This window comes from Myxine glutinosa, chromosome 2 (genome assembly GCF_964187855.1).
Source record: "Myxine glutinosa chromosome 2, kmMyxGlut1.1, whole genome shotgun sequence".
Taxonomy (NCBI): Eukaryota; Metazoa; Chordata; class Myxini; order Myxiniformes; family Myxinidae; genus Myxine; species Myxine glutinosa.
The window spans coordinates 152799973-152818505 of NC_136262.1; the positions used below are offsets into that span (position 1 = coordinate 152799973).

The following is an 18533-nucleotide window of genomic DNA, read 5'->3' on the forward strand; positions in this document are numbered from 1 at the left end:
GAAATATTGTGCTATATATACTTTTTGGCCCTATCTCTCAATGGTGAAGAATCACTTTAAAAAGTCTCGTATCTGGATCCGCATCTTCACCAAAAAAAAAAACCACCTTTAGAGGCCATTTTTCCCCGCAAGCGGGGGTTGGCCTTTTTCGGGAACTGTGGTTGTTGTTGTTTTTCGGTCCCCTTTTTGAAGCAATGTTTTACGGCCGGATGCCCTTCCTGACGCCAACCCTTTTTGCCGCCTTTAACGACAAGCAGGGAATTACCAGTGAACTGGTACTCAATTTGCCGACCTCGGAAGGATGACAGGCTGAGTCAACCCCCCTGGCGTTAATTCAGCGATTGACCGGGATTCGAACCCAGGATCCTAGGATCCTAAGCCGGCACCCTAGCCGCTAGCCCAACACCAGGGATCTTCACCAAGATCGAATCAATTCGTCATTGTCACACAACCAACCTGTCCACCAAATTTCATCCGAATCCATTCATAAATTTTTGAGATATCCTGCTCACAGACAGACAGACGGGTGAAAATACAACCTCCATCCACCTTTGGTGGCGGAGGTAAAAAGTGGGAAACTAGCGATCAAGAAGAGGATGGAAAGAATATAGCAGGAAGAAAAGACAAGGGATCTAGGTGGAGAGATAGGTAGAGGATCCCAAAGTCCACAAAATATTACAAGGAAGGTCCATTCGTCGGGCCAGCTGTGTCTCACCTTGGCATTCCCGGTGCTCTGTAAAATGTGAACGAGGGCACGTGCCACCTCCTCCTTGCTCTTTACTGACAGTAGGGGCTCGAGAGCAGCACATAGTGCTCCGTGCCGTGTTGTTATGTGCTCCGCAAACTCCTTGTAGCACTCCATGGGGAGCACCGCGATGCTCAAAAAACGTGCCTTTATGCGTAGGGCTGCAGGTGGGGATGCAGCCTTACCCGCACCACTCAGCTTAGTGGCGGCCCCACTCACACCACCCCCGCCACCACCGGGCCCGCTGCCACCGGGAGTTGAAATGGCGTACCATTTCTCAACAAACTGGCGGCCCCGTACCGCCATCATCGGTATCATGACCAGCCCCACATAACCACTCGCCTTGTCTTTCTTCTTCTTGCTTTTCTCTTGTTCCTGTGGAAGAGGTGAAAGAGGGCATGATGAAGACCAAAAAAAATGGATGGGTTCTCTGGAAAAAAAAACAAAAAAACAATGGACATAAGAAGAAAAGAACAAAGAACAGTGGAAAAAAATGGTGAATAAGCGACAAACAAGAGAGATAAAAATAAATAGCGAGTTCAGGTAAGCAGGCGCTGAGTGCAATATGGGATTGTAATTATTTAAGGAACAAATTGTGGATTAGGATTAGATCACAGATACGATCAGCTGGTTGCATCATCAATACGGTGTAGTTATCGTCATCACAAGTCATTGTAGATCTCATTATGCTACCTCGCTGCATGTTATCTCTTGTGTTGTGATCAGAATGCTGCATCAAGGAGGACGCCTCCCTTCATGGGAGATGTTACGCTTGTTGTTCCACCTGCTCTTGTGACTTACGGACGTTAAATATCTCGCGGTCTTTCAAAAAGAGCATGCCGATGTACGCCGGTGCCCTGGCCAAATTCTGCATTCTTGGGCTGGTATAGAGTGTGGACGCAATGCATCAGCAGCGTAGCTGTACCAAGTTTGCTGTGTTTAACCGCCAACTGTCCGATCAGCTGTACGGATCCAGCACTCGGGAGGAATGAATCCTTTAATTGTTACAGGAGCCCGTTTACCTATGTTGTTGCAATGTTCACAAAGGAGCATCGCCCGTGATCACCTTTAAAGCTTCAGAGCGAAAACCCCCTGCACTGACAAGACTTGGATTCAAATTCAATCCTTCCGGGCTCTACCTCAGGCCACTGGGGCTAGCAAACCCCGTGTGACAATGAGCAATGTCCGTGCATAGCTGCTAAGCCAGCTCCGCAAAACTTTTAGGCCGTTGCTCTTGCCCTAACCAGGTGATAGACCCAGGAGATGATGGTGCATTATTTTCTGGATGGATTCTTGTGTACGGATCCCCTGTAGCCTATATGTTTTCACACATCGCTGGTAATCCACAAATACCTTTCAGGGATGCCTTTTCAAATGAACTATGGTAATATGCCTTTGGCGAGCTGGCTATATGCGCACTCTATTCGGAGGTCATTATGGCAGTACCTGCCGACAACTTGGTCAGTCGGTTGCCGACTGCTTTTGCAATGGCATGAGTGTTTTCACTTTGTCGATTCCACATTTTTGTTAGCTTTTTACCGTCGGTATAAGGCATTCCTGTTTCCCAAATTGTCCAACGATTTGATTTGCTATTTGGCCAATTAGCCGTTTGTTACGTACCTTGTACAAGTGTATGGTCAAGTGTCGAGCGGAAGACGGTAAAGCTGCAAACTCAAACTGCTCTCCCCAAAAGAGGTTCTCACGCCGCGCCTTGCTCGTGGTTCGTGCACACAGGGCGTCATCCACACACACCTCACAGAAGTAGCGGCGTTTCGGTGGAAGGTCTCTCGCTTCGATCACCCACACCCGAAGGGAATTCTCCACACGCCGAGTGTTGTCCTGTCAGGCGGCCGGTGGAATTGGACAAAAAGGTCATGGCTTGGAACATCCTTCGGAGCAATCCACACCGTTGCAATCTTTGCATGTTTACCTGTGCAGCTTAAATTTGGGTATAACTCGAAAAATGATATCAAAGATGAAGAAGTCCTGAATCCATTTTGTATAAAGCATCCTCGACTGCAACCGCTTTAAGTCACCGAGGTTGCCGATTCCAAATGGCCCACCTGCCAACTCAGAATGCTAAACGCCAATCGGAAAAAGAAGATCGTGTACAGACCGTGAGAATCAAACATGTCCACATGGAAATTCTTAAACTTGGCGACTTTATGCTCGGTGGCGTGAGCAATATTTCGAGGTATGCACTGTGGGTTTATCGATAGTGGTCTTTGTGGATTCAATCATTTTGTTCACCTCTCCGTTGTTATTATTCGATAAATTGATAAGCAATTGTCGGATATACATATCACCAGCAATGAGCCTCATTTTATGCCACGTTTCATTAAAAACACAGAACCCAGAGCCGTACACACTTTGTCTTGGTCCCTCCTGTTTGCCTGCAAGGCAGTGGAGCGACAGGGACGCAGTGGGAAGCCGGCTGCAGGTGGAGACGAGGGAGAGGTTTGTGGACGTCTCGCCTGATGGCTCGGCTCCAATTACTGTGCGCTGCCTGAATTATTGATGTCGTTTACATGCAGCACGCTCAAGACAAGGCCAAAATGGATGCTTGGCCAATTTTGCTGCCTGGTTGGATGATGTGTCCAAGTTACGGAATTTAAACTTTCTGAACACTTGTCGTGAAACACAATGAGCGACATTCCAAGATGTGTCAAAGCAACGACTACGGCAAGAATTGCACAAGAAAAACATATTATATCCCACCCGAACAATAATAGGAGGCCAACTTTCAAGTAAGGCTGTGCTGGTACACTGGAGGATTTTTTCCCCACGATTTTCCGGATTTTACGTGAATTCCCCCCGTTTTACAAAAATACACGAGACACGACATATCCAGAAAACATTACCACGTGAAAACGGATTGCTTATGGGAGTTCAATAGAATTGGAGATGAGCATAAAGCATTTAAAGTGCTTGGTAGTGAAAGTAAAATGATGGATTTAAAATAAGGTGAGGAACATCAAAGATGGGGGAGACATCCCCGATGGCTCGAACGCCATCGCTTCTTCAGTCGGACACAATTGGTGAGCATATGTCGCAGACAAACATACTGACGATGGGAGGTAAACGGTAGATTGACACCGGCATGGCGTAAAACTCAGGCTATTGTGCCATAAGAAACAGCCAATGGAGGCAGCTTGCTTTGCCAATAAATCTCCAGCATTACCCGAGCGTAAAGTAGGCAGCTGCTTGGATTTCATGAGGGCCCACCATTGGAATCGATACATGAACAAACAACAATATCTTGAGGAGCAAATGAGTCTTCTGATGGTTTGACAAGGGATTTGATACCATTCATTCATCGTAGAGGGCATATTTCAATGAAGGTTTGTTTGGTGACGAGGAAGTGCAGCTGCACACTTGTAGTTCCAAACCCAATGCAGGTCGTCGTTGAAGGATTTTGATTCAATTTATTCGGAGAAAGTTCCTTATTAGTGCAGCTCATAGATGCATCGTCATCACGAAAAATTAACTCTGGCCAGTGTGGCATGCAAATATGGATGCTGTGCCACTAAAATACAACGCCAACACATGTCACGATGACAAAGAGCTTGGTTCCTTCACAGACATTTATAAGGGGCTAAATCATCGGTGACCTTCCACACCGTAAAGGTCATTCGCCGCTTGTGATATTGAAAAATACAGCTCCTCGGGACATCTACGGACACTCATCACAGCACACCTTCGGAGTTGAGGTCGAACCCCGATGTATATTTCACACACGGAGACACACACACACACACACACACACACACACACGCACACACACACACACACACACACACACATGTCAGGTCCACATCCTACAACCTTCACCATATAATTCCACTAATCTCTGTCTGTGTGTGTGTGTGTGTGTGTGTGTGTATGCGACCGCTGTTTCTCGACAACTACCGGTCCGATATACTTGAAACTTGCCAGGTATATTGCTGGGGACCCGAGGATGTGCCTTTTCAAGGTTTCATATTAATCGGACAATTACTTACCGAGCTATGTCCAAAAAACGATTCGACCAATCAGAGAGCAGCGAGATATCGCGTGTGCCGAACGTGGCGAACACACTCTGCCTCGGACGGCACATTTGAGAGCGTATTCATTTATTTCACGTTGGCAAACTATGTTGGCGTTAAACTATGTTTTAAAACTAATTAAAACTACTTTGCGATTCATCGTAACTGCGATTCGTAACTGCCGTTCGCTTTGGCTTTGCGAATGGACCAAACCATTTCATGTAAATAGAGGGGGGGGATTGTCACCGTACTCGCAAGCCGTTCGCTTTGGACCAAACCATTTCATGTAAATAGAGGGGGGGGATATAATTTTAGATATATATATAGTACGGGCATGCCCTAGTTTCCACAATGCCACCAGCGTTTTGCCTTTATGTGCTTTCCTGTTGTTATTGCCAACATGGCTCCAATCTGTAACTGTGCAGCCTGAGGACATCAACTCAGTTTTAGACTGTACGGGGCAATGTTGCTGTCCCTCACAGACAGAAGCACTTGTTTAATTGTGGTAGCATTCGCAAAGCTGTATCTGAGATGCATTAAAAGACAAATAACCAGTTATAAAAACCACTGGTAACTCTTATTCATCTGGAAAGATTTTTTTTTTAAAGTATAGTCCTTTTACACAGAGTTTGTAGGTCATTAAAGAGATGTACAGGGGAGGGGAGGGTGGATCAATTGAGATGGTGATGAGTCACCATTTTGAAGGAATGGAGAAGGTAACGGCATTGGACAAAGACAAGGAAGCAAATCAATATACAAGTGAAAAAAAACCACAAAGGAATAGATGAAAGTATACAGCTCCGATTTGAGCAGGATTAACAAGAGAAAAGATACCAGATGAGCAGGTGCTGATGGCGATGACAGAAGGAGTGATGGCCATATTTTGAGCAGTCAACGTGTAACAGGCCTTTCACAATAATGTTAATCAACCATGAGCTTTCAACAAAATTGTGAATGGTGTTGAAATGCTCAAAGAATGTCGACAGTTACCTTTCATCGACTTTATAGTAGATTCTCAAGGAGCACAACATATATTTAAGCTATGGGCACAAATGTGAACGCTAATCCATTGATACCAGACACACGTGGATGCACGTCAGTCATATTACCCATTCAGATAACATTCAGAAAGTCACGTTACCATTTTAACACGAATATCTCCAACTTTTATTTTTTTTTTGCAATACAATATCGAGTGAAAGAGCTAACATTAATCACACAAAAAGGCAACCAACACAACACACAAAATAAGGGGAGCGGACCACAAGATGGGGAGAAAGGGGGAAGGACACAAACACAACATTTGAGAGCAAGGACATCGAGAGAAATGTGGGAGGGGGAGGGCTTGGGGAGAGGTGGGAGAGGTATAAAACACATCAACACTGCAAGGACTTCCAGGAAAGAAGTTGGAATTTCAATAAAAGTGCATCTGGGGTGAATTAGCGGGGGTAGAAAAGATCAAGGTTTTGGATGGGGAAGTTTTTATGATGGTTTTATGATGTTTTTATTTTTATGATGGTTTTAGAAGATTTTAGAAAATCCTCTCTATCTCTTTGCTGATGACTCCACTCTCTGCCACTCTATTCCTCATCCATCAGATCGGCAGTCTGCAGCCTCCTCACTCTCTGGACACATGGACAAAATCACAGACTGGTTAAACAGGTGGAACATGTCTTTCAATCCTGACAAATCTCTCACTCTTACAATGTCTCTCCGAAAAGACCAACTGGACAACCTCACTTCTGCCATCTGGTCTCACTATCTGCCATGATCTTTCCTGGGAAAACCACATTTCCAAGCTGGCCTCCAAAGCCAGTCGCCGACTGGGCATCCTCCGTCATGCAAAGTCTTTCCTTGGCACACCTGAGCTCCTCATCACATGCAAGGCTTTCATCCGCAGCTCAATAGAATACTCAAATGGAATACAGCTCAAATGAATACGCCAGCTCTCTCTGTGCTCTGTCCTCCAAATATTCCTACAGGTCGCACAAGATCTGCCAGCAACCGTCTTATGGTTAAATTGCCAAAATCAAGACTCTCTGCTCACCTTCTCTTTCATTCCTCTTTACTCCCACTTCTGGAACAAACTCCCCCACTCTCTTCAATCCCACTCCTCCCTCCAGGTCTTTAAAACAGCTGTTCACCACCATCTCTTATCTTCGCCCGTCCAAAACCTTGATCTTTTATACCCCCCCACCCCACCCCCGACCCCTTCCCATGCCTCCCTCCCACAAATCTCCCGATGTCCCTGTTCTCTGCTGTTGTGCTTGTGCGCTTCCCTCTCCCTCCTCATCGTGTCTCCCGCTCCCTTTATTGTATGTTTTGTGTCCGGTTTTTTTGTTTGTTTTTTTGTGATTGATGTTAGCTCTTACACGAGCCTTGATCTTGGATACAAAAACAAAATAATAATAATAATAATCAGTTCATCTTTGCATCATAATATATACTTATACCAAGTTTGGGCAAAATCCCATCGACGGTTCACAAGTTAGAACAGCAACAGATGTTTTCCTTAATGTGACCTCTGACCTCTTCATCCAAAAATGTAATCAGTTCACGTTTACATCATTGTAATACCTGTACCAAGTTTGATTTAAATCCCATCAGCTGTTCTCAAGTTATCATATTTTTACCTGACATGACCTCTGAACTTTGATCTGTTGATGCCACAAGCCAATCAGTTCATGTTTGTATCATAAACACGAATACCAGTGTTTGTTCAAAATCCCGTTACTGGTTCACGAGTTGGCGCAGCAACATAATTTTTACTTAACATGACCTGTGACCTTTGACGTCTTGATCCTGAAATTAAACAGTTAATCTTTACATCATTATACATACCTGTGCCAAGTTTGAATTAGATAGCTTCAGTCATTCTCAAGTTATAGACCTATCCCAGACTTTAACCTTTGACCTCTTGACGCCAAAATCAAATAATTTCATCTTTGCATCATAATACATTGTTGCATAAACTTTGGGCAGAATGACATCACTGGTTCACAAGTTATTGCGGTAACAGGATTTTTACCAAACATGACCTCTGACCTTTCACCCCGTGACCCCAAAATCTAATCAGTTAATCTTTACATCATTATACATACCTGCACCAAGTTTGACTAAGATCCCTTCAGCAGTTCTCAAGTTATCGCAGTAATGAAAGCCTATCACGGACGGACGGACGGACAACCTGAAACCATAATGCCTCCCGCGACTTCGATAACGGAGGCACAAAAAGTAAATCTAATGTCTTGCTTACCACCACCTCCGGCAGCTCGTACTCTTCAAAATCAGGTCTGCAATAACGACCATCACTGGAAGTGCTCTCATCGTCTTCACCGTGACGGAGAGAAGATCCTGGAAAGAAGAAGCAAAATGGACATGAAACAGATATTGTGACAGAAAAAGATCAATGGACAGAATATCACGAAGTTCAGGTGTGTGTGCATTGTGGAAATAAGACATCAATTTCATAAATTAGTCTTCGTCTTCTTCTTTGCCAGCCAGGTGTTCACATACCATATCCCCTAGTAAGAGATCAAGGGCTCAGAACATGCAGAATTGGCCCAAGTCCTTGAGCAACTGTTTGGCTAGGCCTGACATCATCGTCGTGGATAAAGGCAGGAATTTGGAATTTGTCCAGAGTGCCAGTGATAGCTCCACTACTCTTGGTGAAGGTCACCATGTGATCTTTAACGCTCACCACCTCATGCCGGCACACGGGATACCCAGTTTAAGCACCATCTCACGTCATCCATCCTCATGACCATGATCTATATGAACCGCATTAACCCTTCCCAACCCAAACCAATCACTTGCTTCCTTTCAGCGTTTCCTCCACCTCAATGATCACGTCGTTTTACATTTTCATTGAAATTGATTTGCACTCTCACCATCATCTGGTACCGTCTACGATTCAGAGGTTGCTTCTTCAGGAACACCATTCAAATGTCTATCCAGCAGCTCGATCTTTAACTTCCTCATCTATTCCATCATCTTGTCTGTCCATTTTAATCCTTGCCTTCCTCCTCTTCCATCAACATTTCCAATCAGTATTGTTTTGTATTGGTTGAGGTGATTCTCAGCGTGGCCAAATATTACACATTGGGTCCCTCTGAACGATAGTTACACCTGTGACCGAGTGAAGCTGCTAAAACACTGCCATGGCATGACTGGAGAATCAAAACAAAAAGTTTGGAGCATTCACGGGAAAGATTGCTGTGATGAGAGGAAGTTGTTTGCGTCACTGTCGTGAGGAACAAGCAGCCACCACCGGCAAATTGGAAAATAAAGAAAACAACAACAAAACATTTTCAGGTCTCTCTTCTTGGACTTGTAAATAAGTGTATATTTTGTGAAAAGATAAATTCTCAAAACTCACCAGGAAGCAGCTCTTCATCAACAGAACCATTCGACACTTTATGCTCCGCATTCCTGCAGAAAACAGATTTTGTAAAGCTGTCGTTAAATAAATGTCACAAATAAGAAACAATAGCAGAATAAAAATGCCGTCAGGCAGGAGAAAATCAGCTGCATCGGTTCTTTGTGTTTTCTACATTCAGACAGAAAACACCACCACTACACTGTGCTACCCTACCAAGTATCTTCATACCTGATATCTCTACTAACCTTCACTCTTTCATTCCTCTTTTCTCTTGCCTCTGGAACAAACTCCCCCACTCCCTTCAATCCCACTCCTCCCTCCAGGTCTTCAAAACAGCTGTTCACCACCATCTCTTATCTTCCCCCATCCAAAACCTTGATCTTTTCTGCCCCCGCTAATTCACCCCAGATCTACTTTTTTTGAAATTCCAACTTCTTTCCTAGAAGTCCTTGCAGTGTCCATATGGTTAATACCTCTCCCACAGCACTCTCCTTCCCACAGATCTCTCAATGTCCCTGCTCTCAAATGTTGTGTTTGTGTCCTTCCCCCTCTCTCCCCATCTTGTCTGCCGCTCCCCTTATTATATGTTTTATGTGTCAGTTTGACTTTTTGTGTGATTGTTAGCTCTTTCACGAGCCTCGATCTTGAATAAAAAATAATAATAAAAAAAGGAATTTAAGACAATATTTATCTGCTGGGTTTAGAGTAAAGAAAGTTAATAGAATTTTAGAATGTAAATAAAGTCATTGTTAAAAGACCTATATTGATGTTAATACAAAAAGGAGAACGGAAGCAAAAACATATTTTGAGAAGGACTTTTACAAATTAATCAATAATGCTGTATTTGGAAAAACTATGGAAAATGTTAGGAATGGACAAAACATAAGACTTGTTACATACCGGAAACAGGCATCTAAATTAATTAATAAACCAAGTTTTCAAAGGTTGGAGGTGTTTTCAGAGAACTTATTGTGCTTTTCATTTGAATAAAGAGAGCATTGAAATGGATAAACCTATTTATATGGGAACATCAATTATTGACTTGTCAAAGTTGTTAATGTATCACTACTTTTACAACAACTTAAAGAGGAGATATGTGGATGATATTAATCTACTTTTATGGATACAGAGTTTTATTTTGAAAATCAATACGGAAGATATTTATGAGGATATGTCTCAGGATGTTGATATTATGATACAAGCAATTATAAATCAGATAACAAACTATTCTCGACAAAGAATAAAAAGGTTATTGGAAAGTTTAAAGATGAATTGGGTGGAAAGATAATGAGTGAATTTGTAGGATTGAGAGCAAAGGCTTATGCTTATAAATATATTGATAATAATATTGACAAGTCAGGAGACGACGATGGTTCACGAGCGAGCGGTATTCAATGACAAAGGACGGACTATAAGCGAAACAGGCCCGGACTGGGGGGGTCGGGGGCCCACGTGGCAGGTGTCGGCCCCTGGATTGCGGTGTACATGCCTATTTACAAAGGGCCGCAATGCGCTGCATGCGCAGGCCTTTAAGAGCCAGCTGTACGTAATTGTGTCGGGTTTTGGCCTGGAAATGTCAAAACGAAGGTTCCTGACCTTGAAATGATAGAATATAATGTATAATCAGTTATGACGTTAGTTAGCTACACAATACCAAAAATTGGGTTCGATTCTGACAACTTTGAAAATTTGACCTTTGTGACCTTCAAAGGTCAAAGGTCGAAGATTCTGAAATTTGTTGGAAAACTTGTATTTCATGATGTATGTGATAATATAAAAACATGTATGACATTTCACCCTATCAGGAAGCGAAGAATGTAATAAAACCATCAAAAATCGACTTTTCTAAATTTTGTGACCTTGTGACCTTGACCTTGGGGCGAAAATGAAAAATCGAGCTCCGTGGGGCTAGACACGTGACATTGGCCTAACCAAATATCGAAACCCCTGTCAGATTCCACCAACTCCCTCTGAGAAGATGTAGCTTGAAATCGGTTACCCCCGAAAAAGACATCTTTTTCGGGCATGGCTCCGCCCACAATGGCGCAATACGCCCACTCTCGGCATGACACAACTAGATCATGATATCGACCTCCCACCCAAATTTCATCAAGATCGGATGATATCATCGGGTAGTTATGCTGCGGACAGACAGACACACAGACACACACCCATGACGAATATAGTGGTCACTCTGTTTGACAACTCGTGAACCAAAAATAGTGATAAAAAGTTAAAGGGGGAAAAGAAAAATGTAATCAAAGAAACAATAAACTTTGAACATTATTACAAATGTTTAACCTTTGAGAAAGAAGAGTACAGAAAAATGAATACAATAAGAAGTTATAAACATCAATTATTTTCAGAGGAGGTAAATAAGAAGGTATTGGGGGCTTTTGATGAGAGGTTTATTTTAGACAATGGAATTGACAGCCTCCCTAATGGTTATAAGTGTTAAGATAAGTATAAGTGTTAAGATAAGTATAAGTGTTGAGATAAACATGAGTTAAGATATTTAAAAGATAAGTATGAGTGTTAAGATATAAATATGAATTAGTTTAAAAAGGAAATGGGGGTGGGGGGGGGGGGGTTAACGGGCTCCCCCCACCTTTTGTAGTGGCATACAAATGGTATAACCAGCAATAACCAAACCACAGAATGGAGAAAATCACATCCTTGGTATAAAAATGGAAAACGTACAACTCAGGGGGTTCTCAGACAAGAGCAACAAGAGAGGTTTATCATTTCATCTCTGCCTAACAAAGATACTTAAACCAAGAACCAAGTTCAAACATACTGTCACGTCCGTGGCCAGCCTTGGACCAGAGCAGTCTTGACCTTGGCCTTGGACCAGAGCAGTCTTGACCTTGGCCTTGGACCAGAGCAGTCTTGACCTTGGCCTTGGACCAGAGCAGTCTTGACCTTGGCCTTGGACCAGAGCAGTCTTGACCTTGGCCTTGGACCGGACCAGAGCAGTCTTGACCTTGGCCTTGGACCGGACCAAACCAGCCGACCAGTTAACTCCGAGGTGTATTTCGAAACTTGGCGGGATTATCGTTGGCGCGCGCGGGAAACGTTAAAGGCCTAATCTAGTCAGACGGTCTCCACGGGATTTTATTCCTCGACCCACAAAGGAGGAAACGAATACGACACAAAAGTGAAATGCAACAATAATGAATTTATTAAAATAAACAGGAAACGTTTATAAACGTTTTAGCTCTTTCAAGAGCCTCCATATTGTATAAAAATAAAAATAAAAAAAAAGGCAAAATTAATGTTGAGGTTAAAAATAACCTATTATTCCTAATTTGAGATGTCTGCACTATTAAGATACACGAAACAGACAACGGGATGATTGAAGAAAATAAAAATAAAATGCACCCTTCGACGTGGCACTGAGCTCCGGTGTCGACGAGTACTTCGTTGGGATCGGTCGCTGAGACGACCACACGTCAAAACGCCCGAACAATGGCGCTGGTCGATGGCGCAGCGCACCGAGCAGTGCAGCAGGCGGCCAACGTTCCCCCGCTCCATCAACTTGGCAAAGGCTCCACAAAGCCACGAATGCTCTCTTTTTAGCGCACACGAGGAGAGCGACCGTCGACCACAAAGCGAGCATCAGAGAACTAGAAACTGCTTCTTCTTCCTCCTCCTCCACGATCCACGACCAACGCGACCGCAGCACCAGTTCGAGAGACAGCGACAGGAACAGGAAGGGACGCATACGCATCCTCCTTTTCCCCTTGCTGACGTCACTCCCTGACCAATCCTGACATCCCATTACATCATCCCATGGCTCCTCAACCAGTCACGAATCTCGGGGCGTGGTTTCTCCGTCTCGAGTCAGAGAGGTGGGTGGAGTCCAGCCATCCTTCGGGAATCGGGAATGTTTGGCTGGGTGGGGTTCCCTTGCCGATCGGAATGTCCGGTATACTGTCGGCTATTATGGTTGTTGTAATGGCGGCCCTTTTTGATGAAATAAAAACGAAGGGAACGACAACGGCACTCAGAAGAGAGCAAACCTCCGCCTGGTTGGCCATATCACTCAATGGTGATGAATCACTTAAACATAATACGAGCCGGATCGGGATCTTCACCAAAATTGAATTGATTCTTCCTGATCGCACACACAACCTGTCCAACAAGTTTCGTCCAAATCCATCCATAACTTTTTGAGATATCCTGCTATATATTCTTTTTGGCCCGATCTCCCAATGCAGTGGTGAAGAATCACTTTAAAAATTCGAGTAGCCGGATCCGAATCCTGATCTTAACCAAAATCTAACATTTCGTCCTTGTCACATACAGTACATTCAGAAAGTATTCAGACCCCTTCACTTTTTTCACATTTTGTTATGTTGCAGCCTTATGCTGAAATCGTTTAAATTCATTTTTTCCCTCATCAATCTGCACTCAATACCCCATAATGACAAAGAGATAACAGGATTTTAGAAAGTTTTGCAAATTTATTAAAAAGAAAAAACTGAAATATCACATTTACATAAGTATTCAGACCCTTTGCTTTGACACTTGAAATTTAGCTCAGGTGCCTCCCATTTCTCTTGATCATCTTTGAGATGTTTCTTCACCTCGATTGGAGTCCACCTGTGGTAAATTTAATTGATTGGACATGATTTGGAAAGGCACACACCTGTCTATATAAGGTCTCACAGCTGACAATGCATGTCAGAGCAAAAACCAAGCCATGAGGTGGAAGGAACTGCCTGCAGAGCTCAGAGACAGGATTGTGTCGAGGCACAGATCTGAGGAAACCTACAAAAAAAAATTCTGCTGCATTGAAGGTTCCCAAGAGCACAGTGGCCTCCACAATTCTTAAATAGAAGAAGTTTGGAACAACCAGGACTCTTTCTAGAGCTGGCCGTCCGGCCAAACTGAGCAATCGGGGGAGAAGGGCCTTGGTAAGGGAGGTGACCAAGAACCCGATGGTCACTCTGGCTGAGCTCCAGAGATCCTGTGTAGAGATGGGAGAAACTTCCAGAAGGACAACCATCACTTCAACACTCCACCGATCTGGGCTTAATGGCAGAGTGGCCAGAGGGAAGCCTCTCCTCAGTGAAAGACACATGAAAGCCCACTTGGAGTTTGCAAAAGAGCACCTAAAGGACTCTCAGACTGCGAGAAACATGATTCTGTGGTCTGATGAAATCAAGATTGAACTGTTTGGCTTCCGCCTAGCCACTCTGCCATAAAGCCCAGATCGGTGGAGTGTTGCAGTGATGGTTGTCCTTCTGGAAGTTTCTCCCATCTCCACACAGGATCTCTGGAGCTCAGCAAGAGTGACCTTCGGGTTCTTGATCACCTCTGTTACCAAGGCCCTTCTCCCCCGACTGCTCAGTTTGGCCGGGCGGCCAGCTCTAGAAAGAGTCCTGGTTGTTCCAAACTTCTTCCAATTAAGAATTATGGAGGCCGCTGTGCTCCTGGGAACGTTCAATGCAGCAGAATTTTTTTTTGTAGGCTTCCGCAGATCTGTGCCTCGACACAATCCTGTCTCTGAGCTCTGCAGGCAGTTACTTCGACCTCATGGCTTGGTTTTTGCTCTGATATGCATTGTCAGCTGTGAGACCTTATATAGACAGGTGTGTGCCTTTCCAAATCATGTCCAATCAATTAAATTTACCACAGGTGGACTCCAATCAAGGTGTAGAAACATCTCAAAGATGATCAAGAGAAATGGGAGGCACCTGAGCTAAATTTCAAGTGTCAGCAAAGGGTATGAATACTTATGTCAATGTGATATTTCAGTTTTTTCTTTTTAATAAATTTGCAAAACTTTATAAAATCCTGTTTTCTATTTGTCATTATGGGGTATCGAGTGTAGATTGATGAGGGTAAAAATGAATTTTAACAATTTCAGCATAAGGCTGCAACATAACAAAATGTGAAAAACGTGAAGGGGTCTGAATACTTTCTGGTTGCACTGTATGCTACATCTCTGCTAAATTTCGTCTGAATCCGTCCACAACTTTTTGAGATATTTTGTTCACAGATAAACGGAAAGACAAACAGACAGGGGTAAAAACATAACCTCCATCCACCTTTGGCAGCGGAGGTAAAAATCGCAGGATGCAATACATACTGGGAATTATTAATGTTGTGCCCTTTCTGACGAACATAAAACACCACCGTCTGTGTGGTGACACGTAAACACTCTTAACCTGAACATTTACCCTGCTTATGTACATTGAAGTTCTGCATCTTCGCGTCACAAGGTCCATGTTAATTAATACATTCCTACCTTTCCGATGAGATTCATCCTTAACCCCACAAACATAACAATATTAATTGTCAATATACTCGATGGTGATGAGTTCAAAAAGAAAATTCAGTTATTCCCTAAAATAGAACAAACAAACATTTGTTGGCTCTCTGTGTGAGTTTAAAGGAAATATGGGGGTCCATTGAGAAGTTAACCTTTGTTGATGGCTTCGATGGGGAAGGGAGAAATAGACAAATTATTTGAGGGATATGGGGTTTTGGCCAAATAGTTTTTCAATTCGAAATTTAGACAGTGTGATACGGGAAAAAATTAAATTTGGGTGTAAGGGGTGAGCGGCAGGGTGGGGAGGGGAAAGGAGAGGGGGCGCTTGTCGTAGGAAAATGTTGGTTTTGAGATAAGCGCCAAAATGGTAAAATGAGTGCAGCGAGTGAGCTATTTTGGTGATTGTCCCAAAACCAACATTTTCCTACTACTCACACCACCTCAACACCCAACACCTTCTCAAAGATAAGTACATGAACTGATTAATTCAATTCATGTGGCGTTAATTGAGAGAAAGCATTATGGGAGAAATGGCTTCCTCAAAGTTCCTTGTATTGGTTGACAGTATTGGTGGTATCTTTCGAATATAATATTGTACAAAGCACTTGGTGCGTCCTTTGTTATGGTTCAAATATTTGCAAACGAAGATTAATATTTTGATACATCTAGTTTAAGTGGTATTCAGTGTGTCACGTGTATCAATAAAAAGCTGAATGCCTCAACTCTGTGTTTACCTCAAAATATTGTCCCAAACCCATCTCTCTCTGTACCCACCTTACCCAGTCGTTCTCTCCTGACAAGGTGGAAAAGTTTCTGTCAAACCGAGACTCTGATTCTGCAACTGGACGAGACGGCATCAGCCTGCGGGCCTTAAAATCCTGATCTGCCACTCTTTCACACCCTCTCTCTGTTCTCTTCACCCTCTCTTTTGCTCAAGGTCATTTGCCAGCATCAGCTTGGAAATCAGCCAACATCACCGCTTCACTTTTTTTTTTTTTTTGTATACAAGATCGAGGCTCGTGAAAGAGCTAACATTAATCACACAAAGAGTCAAACCGACACACAAAACACAAAAAACAAGGGGAGCGGCAGACAAGGTGAGGAGAGAGGGGGAAGGACACATACAAAACATTTGAGAGCAGGGACATCGGGAGGACTTGGGGGGAGGTGGGAGAGGTATAAAACATATGAACACTGCAAGGAATCTGGGGCGAATTAGCGGGAGTAGAAAAGATCAAGGTTTTGGATGGGGGAAGATAAGAGATGGTGGTGAACAGCTGTTTTAAAGACCTGGAGGGAGGAGTGGGATTGAAGGGAGTGGGGGAGTTTGTTCCAGAGGCGGGAGGAAAGGGGAATGAAAGAGTGAAGGTGAGCAGAGAGCCTCTATTTTGGCAGTTTAACCATAAGAGTGTTGCAGGCAGATCTTGTGCGACCTGAAGGAATATTGGGGGGACAGAGCACAGAGAGAGCTGGGGGAGCAAGGCCGGAGAGGAGTCGGTAGAAGACAGAAAGACCACCAACCTGCCTGCGGTGAGTGAGCGAAAGGCCCTCGGAGTTAACTTCATCGCAGGAGATTCCAATGATTCTGAAAGCTTTGGCCTCAACAGCATGAAGCCGAGCTAGGTGTGAGACAGGAGCACCAGCCCAGAGGGAAGAACAGTATTCCATTGAGCTGCGGATGAAAGCCTTGTATGTGGTGAGGAGCTCAGGTGTGCCAAGGAAGGACTTCGCACGACGGAGGATGCCCAGTCGGCGAATGGCTTTGGAGGCCAGCTTGGAAATGTGGTTTTCCCAAGAAAGATCATGGCAGATAGTGAGACCCAAAAGCTTGAGCGACAGAACTTCTTGGACAGGATTGTTGAGAAAGTAGATGGGAGGGTTTTCCAGTCGGTCCTTTCGGAGAGACATTGTAAGAGTGTGAGATTTGTCAGGATTGAAAGACATGTTCCACTTTTTGACCAGTCTGTGATTTTGTCCAGGTCTGCAGACAGTGAGGAGGCTGCAGACTGCCGATCTGAGGGATGAGGAATGAGCGGCAGATAGTGGAGTCATCAGCAGAGAGATAGAGAGGATTTTCCAGAGAGTCGGAGAGATCATTGATGAAGACCAGAAATAGCACAGGGGCCAAAACACTACCTTGGGGAACTCCAGCCAGAACAGGAAGGGGAGATGAGAGAAATCCATTCAGGGCCACACGTTGCCTACGACCAGAGAGGAAGTCAGCAAGCCATGAGTGGAGACTTCCATGGATACCATAGGAGGAGAGTTTGGTGAGCAGAGCTGGGCGCCAGACCGTATCGAAGGCACATGATATGTCAAGTGAGACAGCTCTGATTTCCTGTTTGGCATTGAGGACCTCCATCCATTGTTGAGACAGCAGAAGCAACATGTCCAGAGTAGAATGACCTGGTCTGAATCCAAATTGATGATCGGAGATCAAGCCATTGCAGAAGAGGAAGGATTTGATATCCGAAGTAATGATGGATTCCATGACTTTGCTGATAATTGGAAGCAGGCTGATCGGTCTGTAGTTGCAAGGATCTGTTTTTGCACCTTTTTGTGGAAAGCGGTAATGTTTGCTGATTTCCAAGATGCTGGCAGATGACCTTGAGCAAAAGAGAGGGTGAAAAGAACAGAGAGAGAGGGTGAGATAGAGTGGCAGAGCAGGATTTTAGGACCCGTGGGCTGATGCCGTCTGGTCCAGTTGCAGAATCAGAGTCGAGGTTTGATAAAAACTTCTCCACATTGTCAGGAGAGAAGGACACAGAGTCCAGGAGCATTTGGGTTCGACTGGGAAAGGTGGGAACGGAGAGAGGCATTCGGCTTTGTCACGTGCGGAGTCAACTGTGTAGCCATTTGAGGTCTGGGAACAAACACCAGAAACGGATTTGACCAGACGCCACCAGGATTTGGAGGAAGGAGACAGGTTTGAGAGTTCAATCTTGAGAGTGGAGAGATAGTGCTTCCTGGCACTCCTGAGGTTAGACACACACTTGTTTCGAGCTTCGTGGAAGGAACTGACATTGCCTTCAGTTGGATTTGCCTTCCAAGAGGCAAAGGCAAGTTGTTTCAGGGCAACTGCCTCACCACAACTTCCAGTGT

The 18533-nt window shown here is 44.1% G+C and overlaps 1 protein-coding gene across 1 annotated transcript in view; it reads right to left on the bottom strand.

Annotated features, from left to right (window-relative positions):
* LOC144890808 (disabled homolog 2-interacting protein-like) overlaps positions 1–18533 on the bottom strand; it is a gene marked incomplete at its 3' end in the record, with an annotated part of 65467 nt that overhangs the window by 20483 nt on the left and 26451 nt on the right. Inside the window, exons 2-6 of the mRNA XM_078772647.1 lie at positions 9149–9201; positions 8027–8124; positions 2809–2946; positions 2366–2584; positions 716–1120 (exon numbers count right to left, since the gene is read on the bottom strand). Coding sequence (XP_078628773.1) covers positions 716–1120; positions 2366–2584; positions 2809–2946; positions 8027–8124; positions 9149–9201 — 913 coding nt within the window. The remainder of the gene's footprint in view (positions 1–715; positions 1121–2365; positions 2585–2808; positions 2947–8026; positions 8125–9148; positions 9202–18533) is intronic.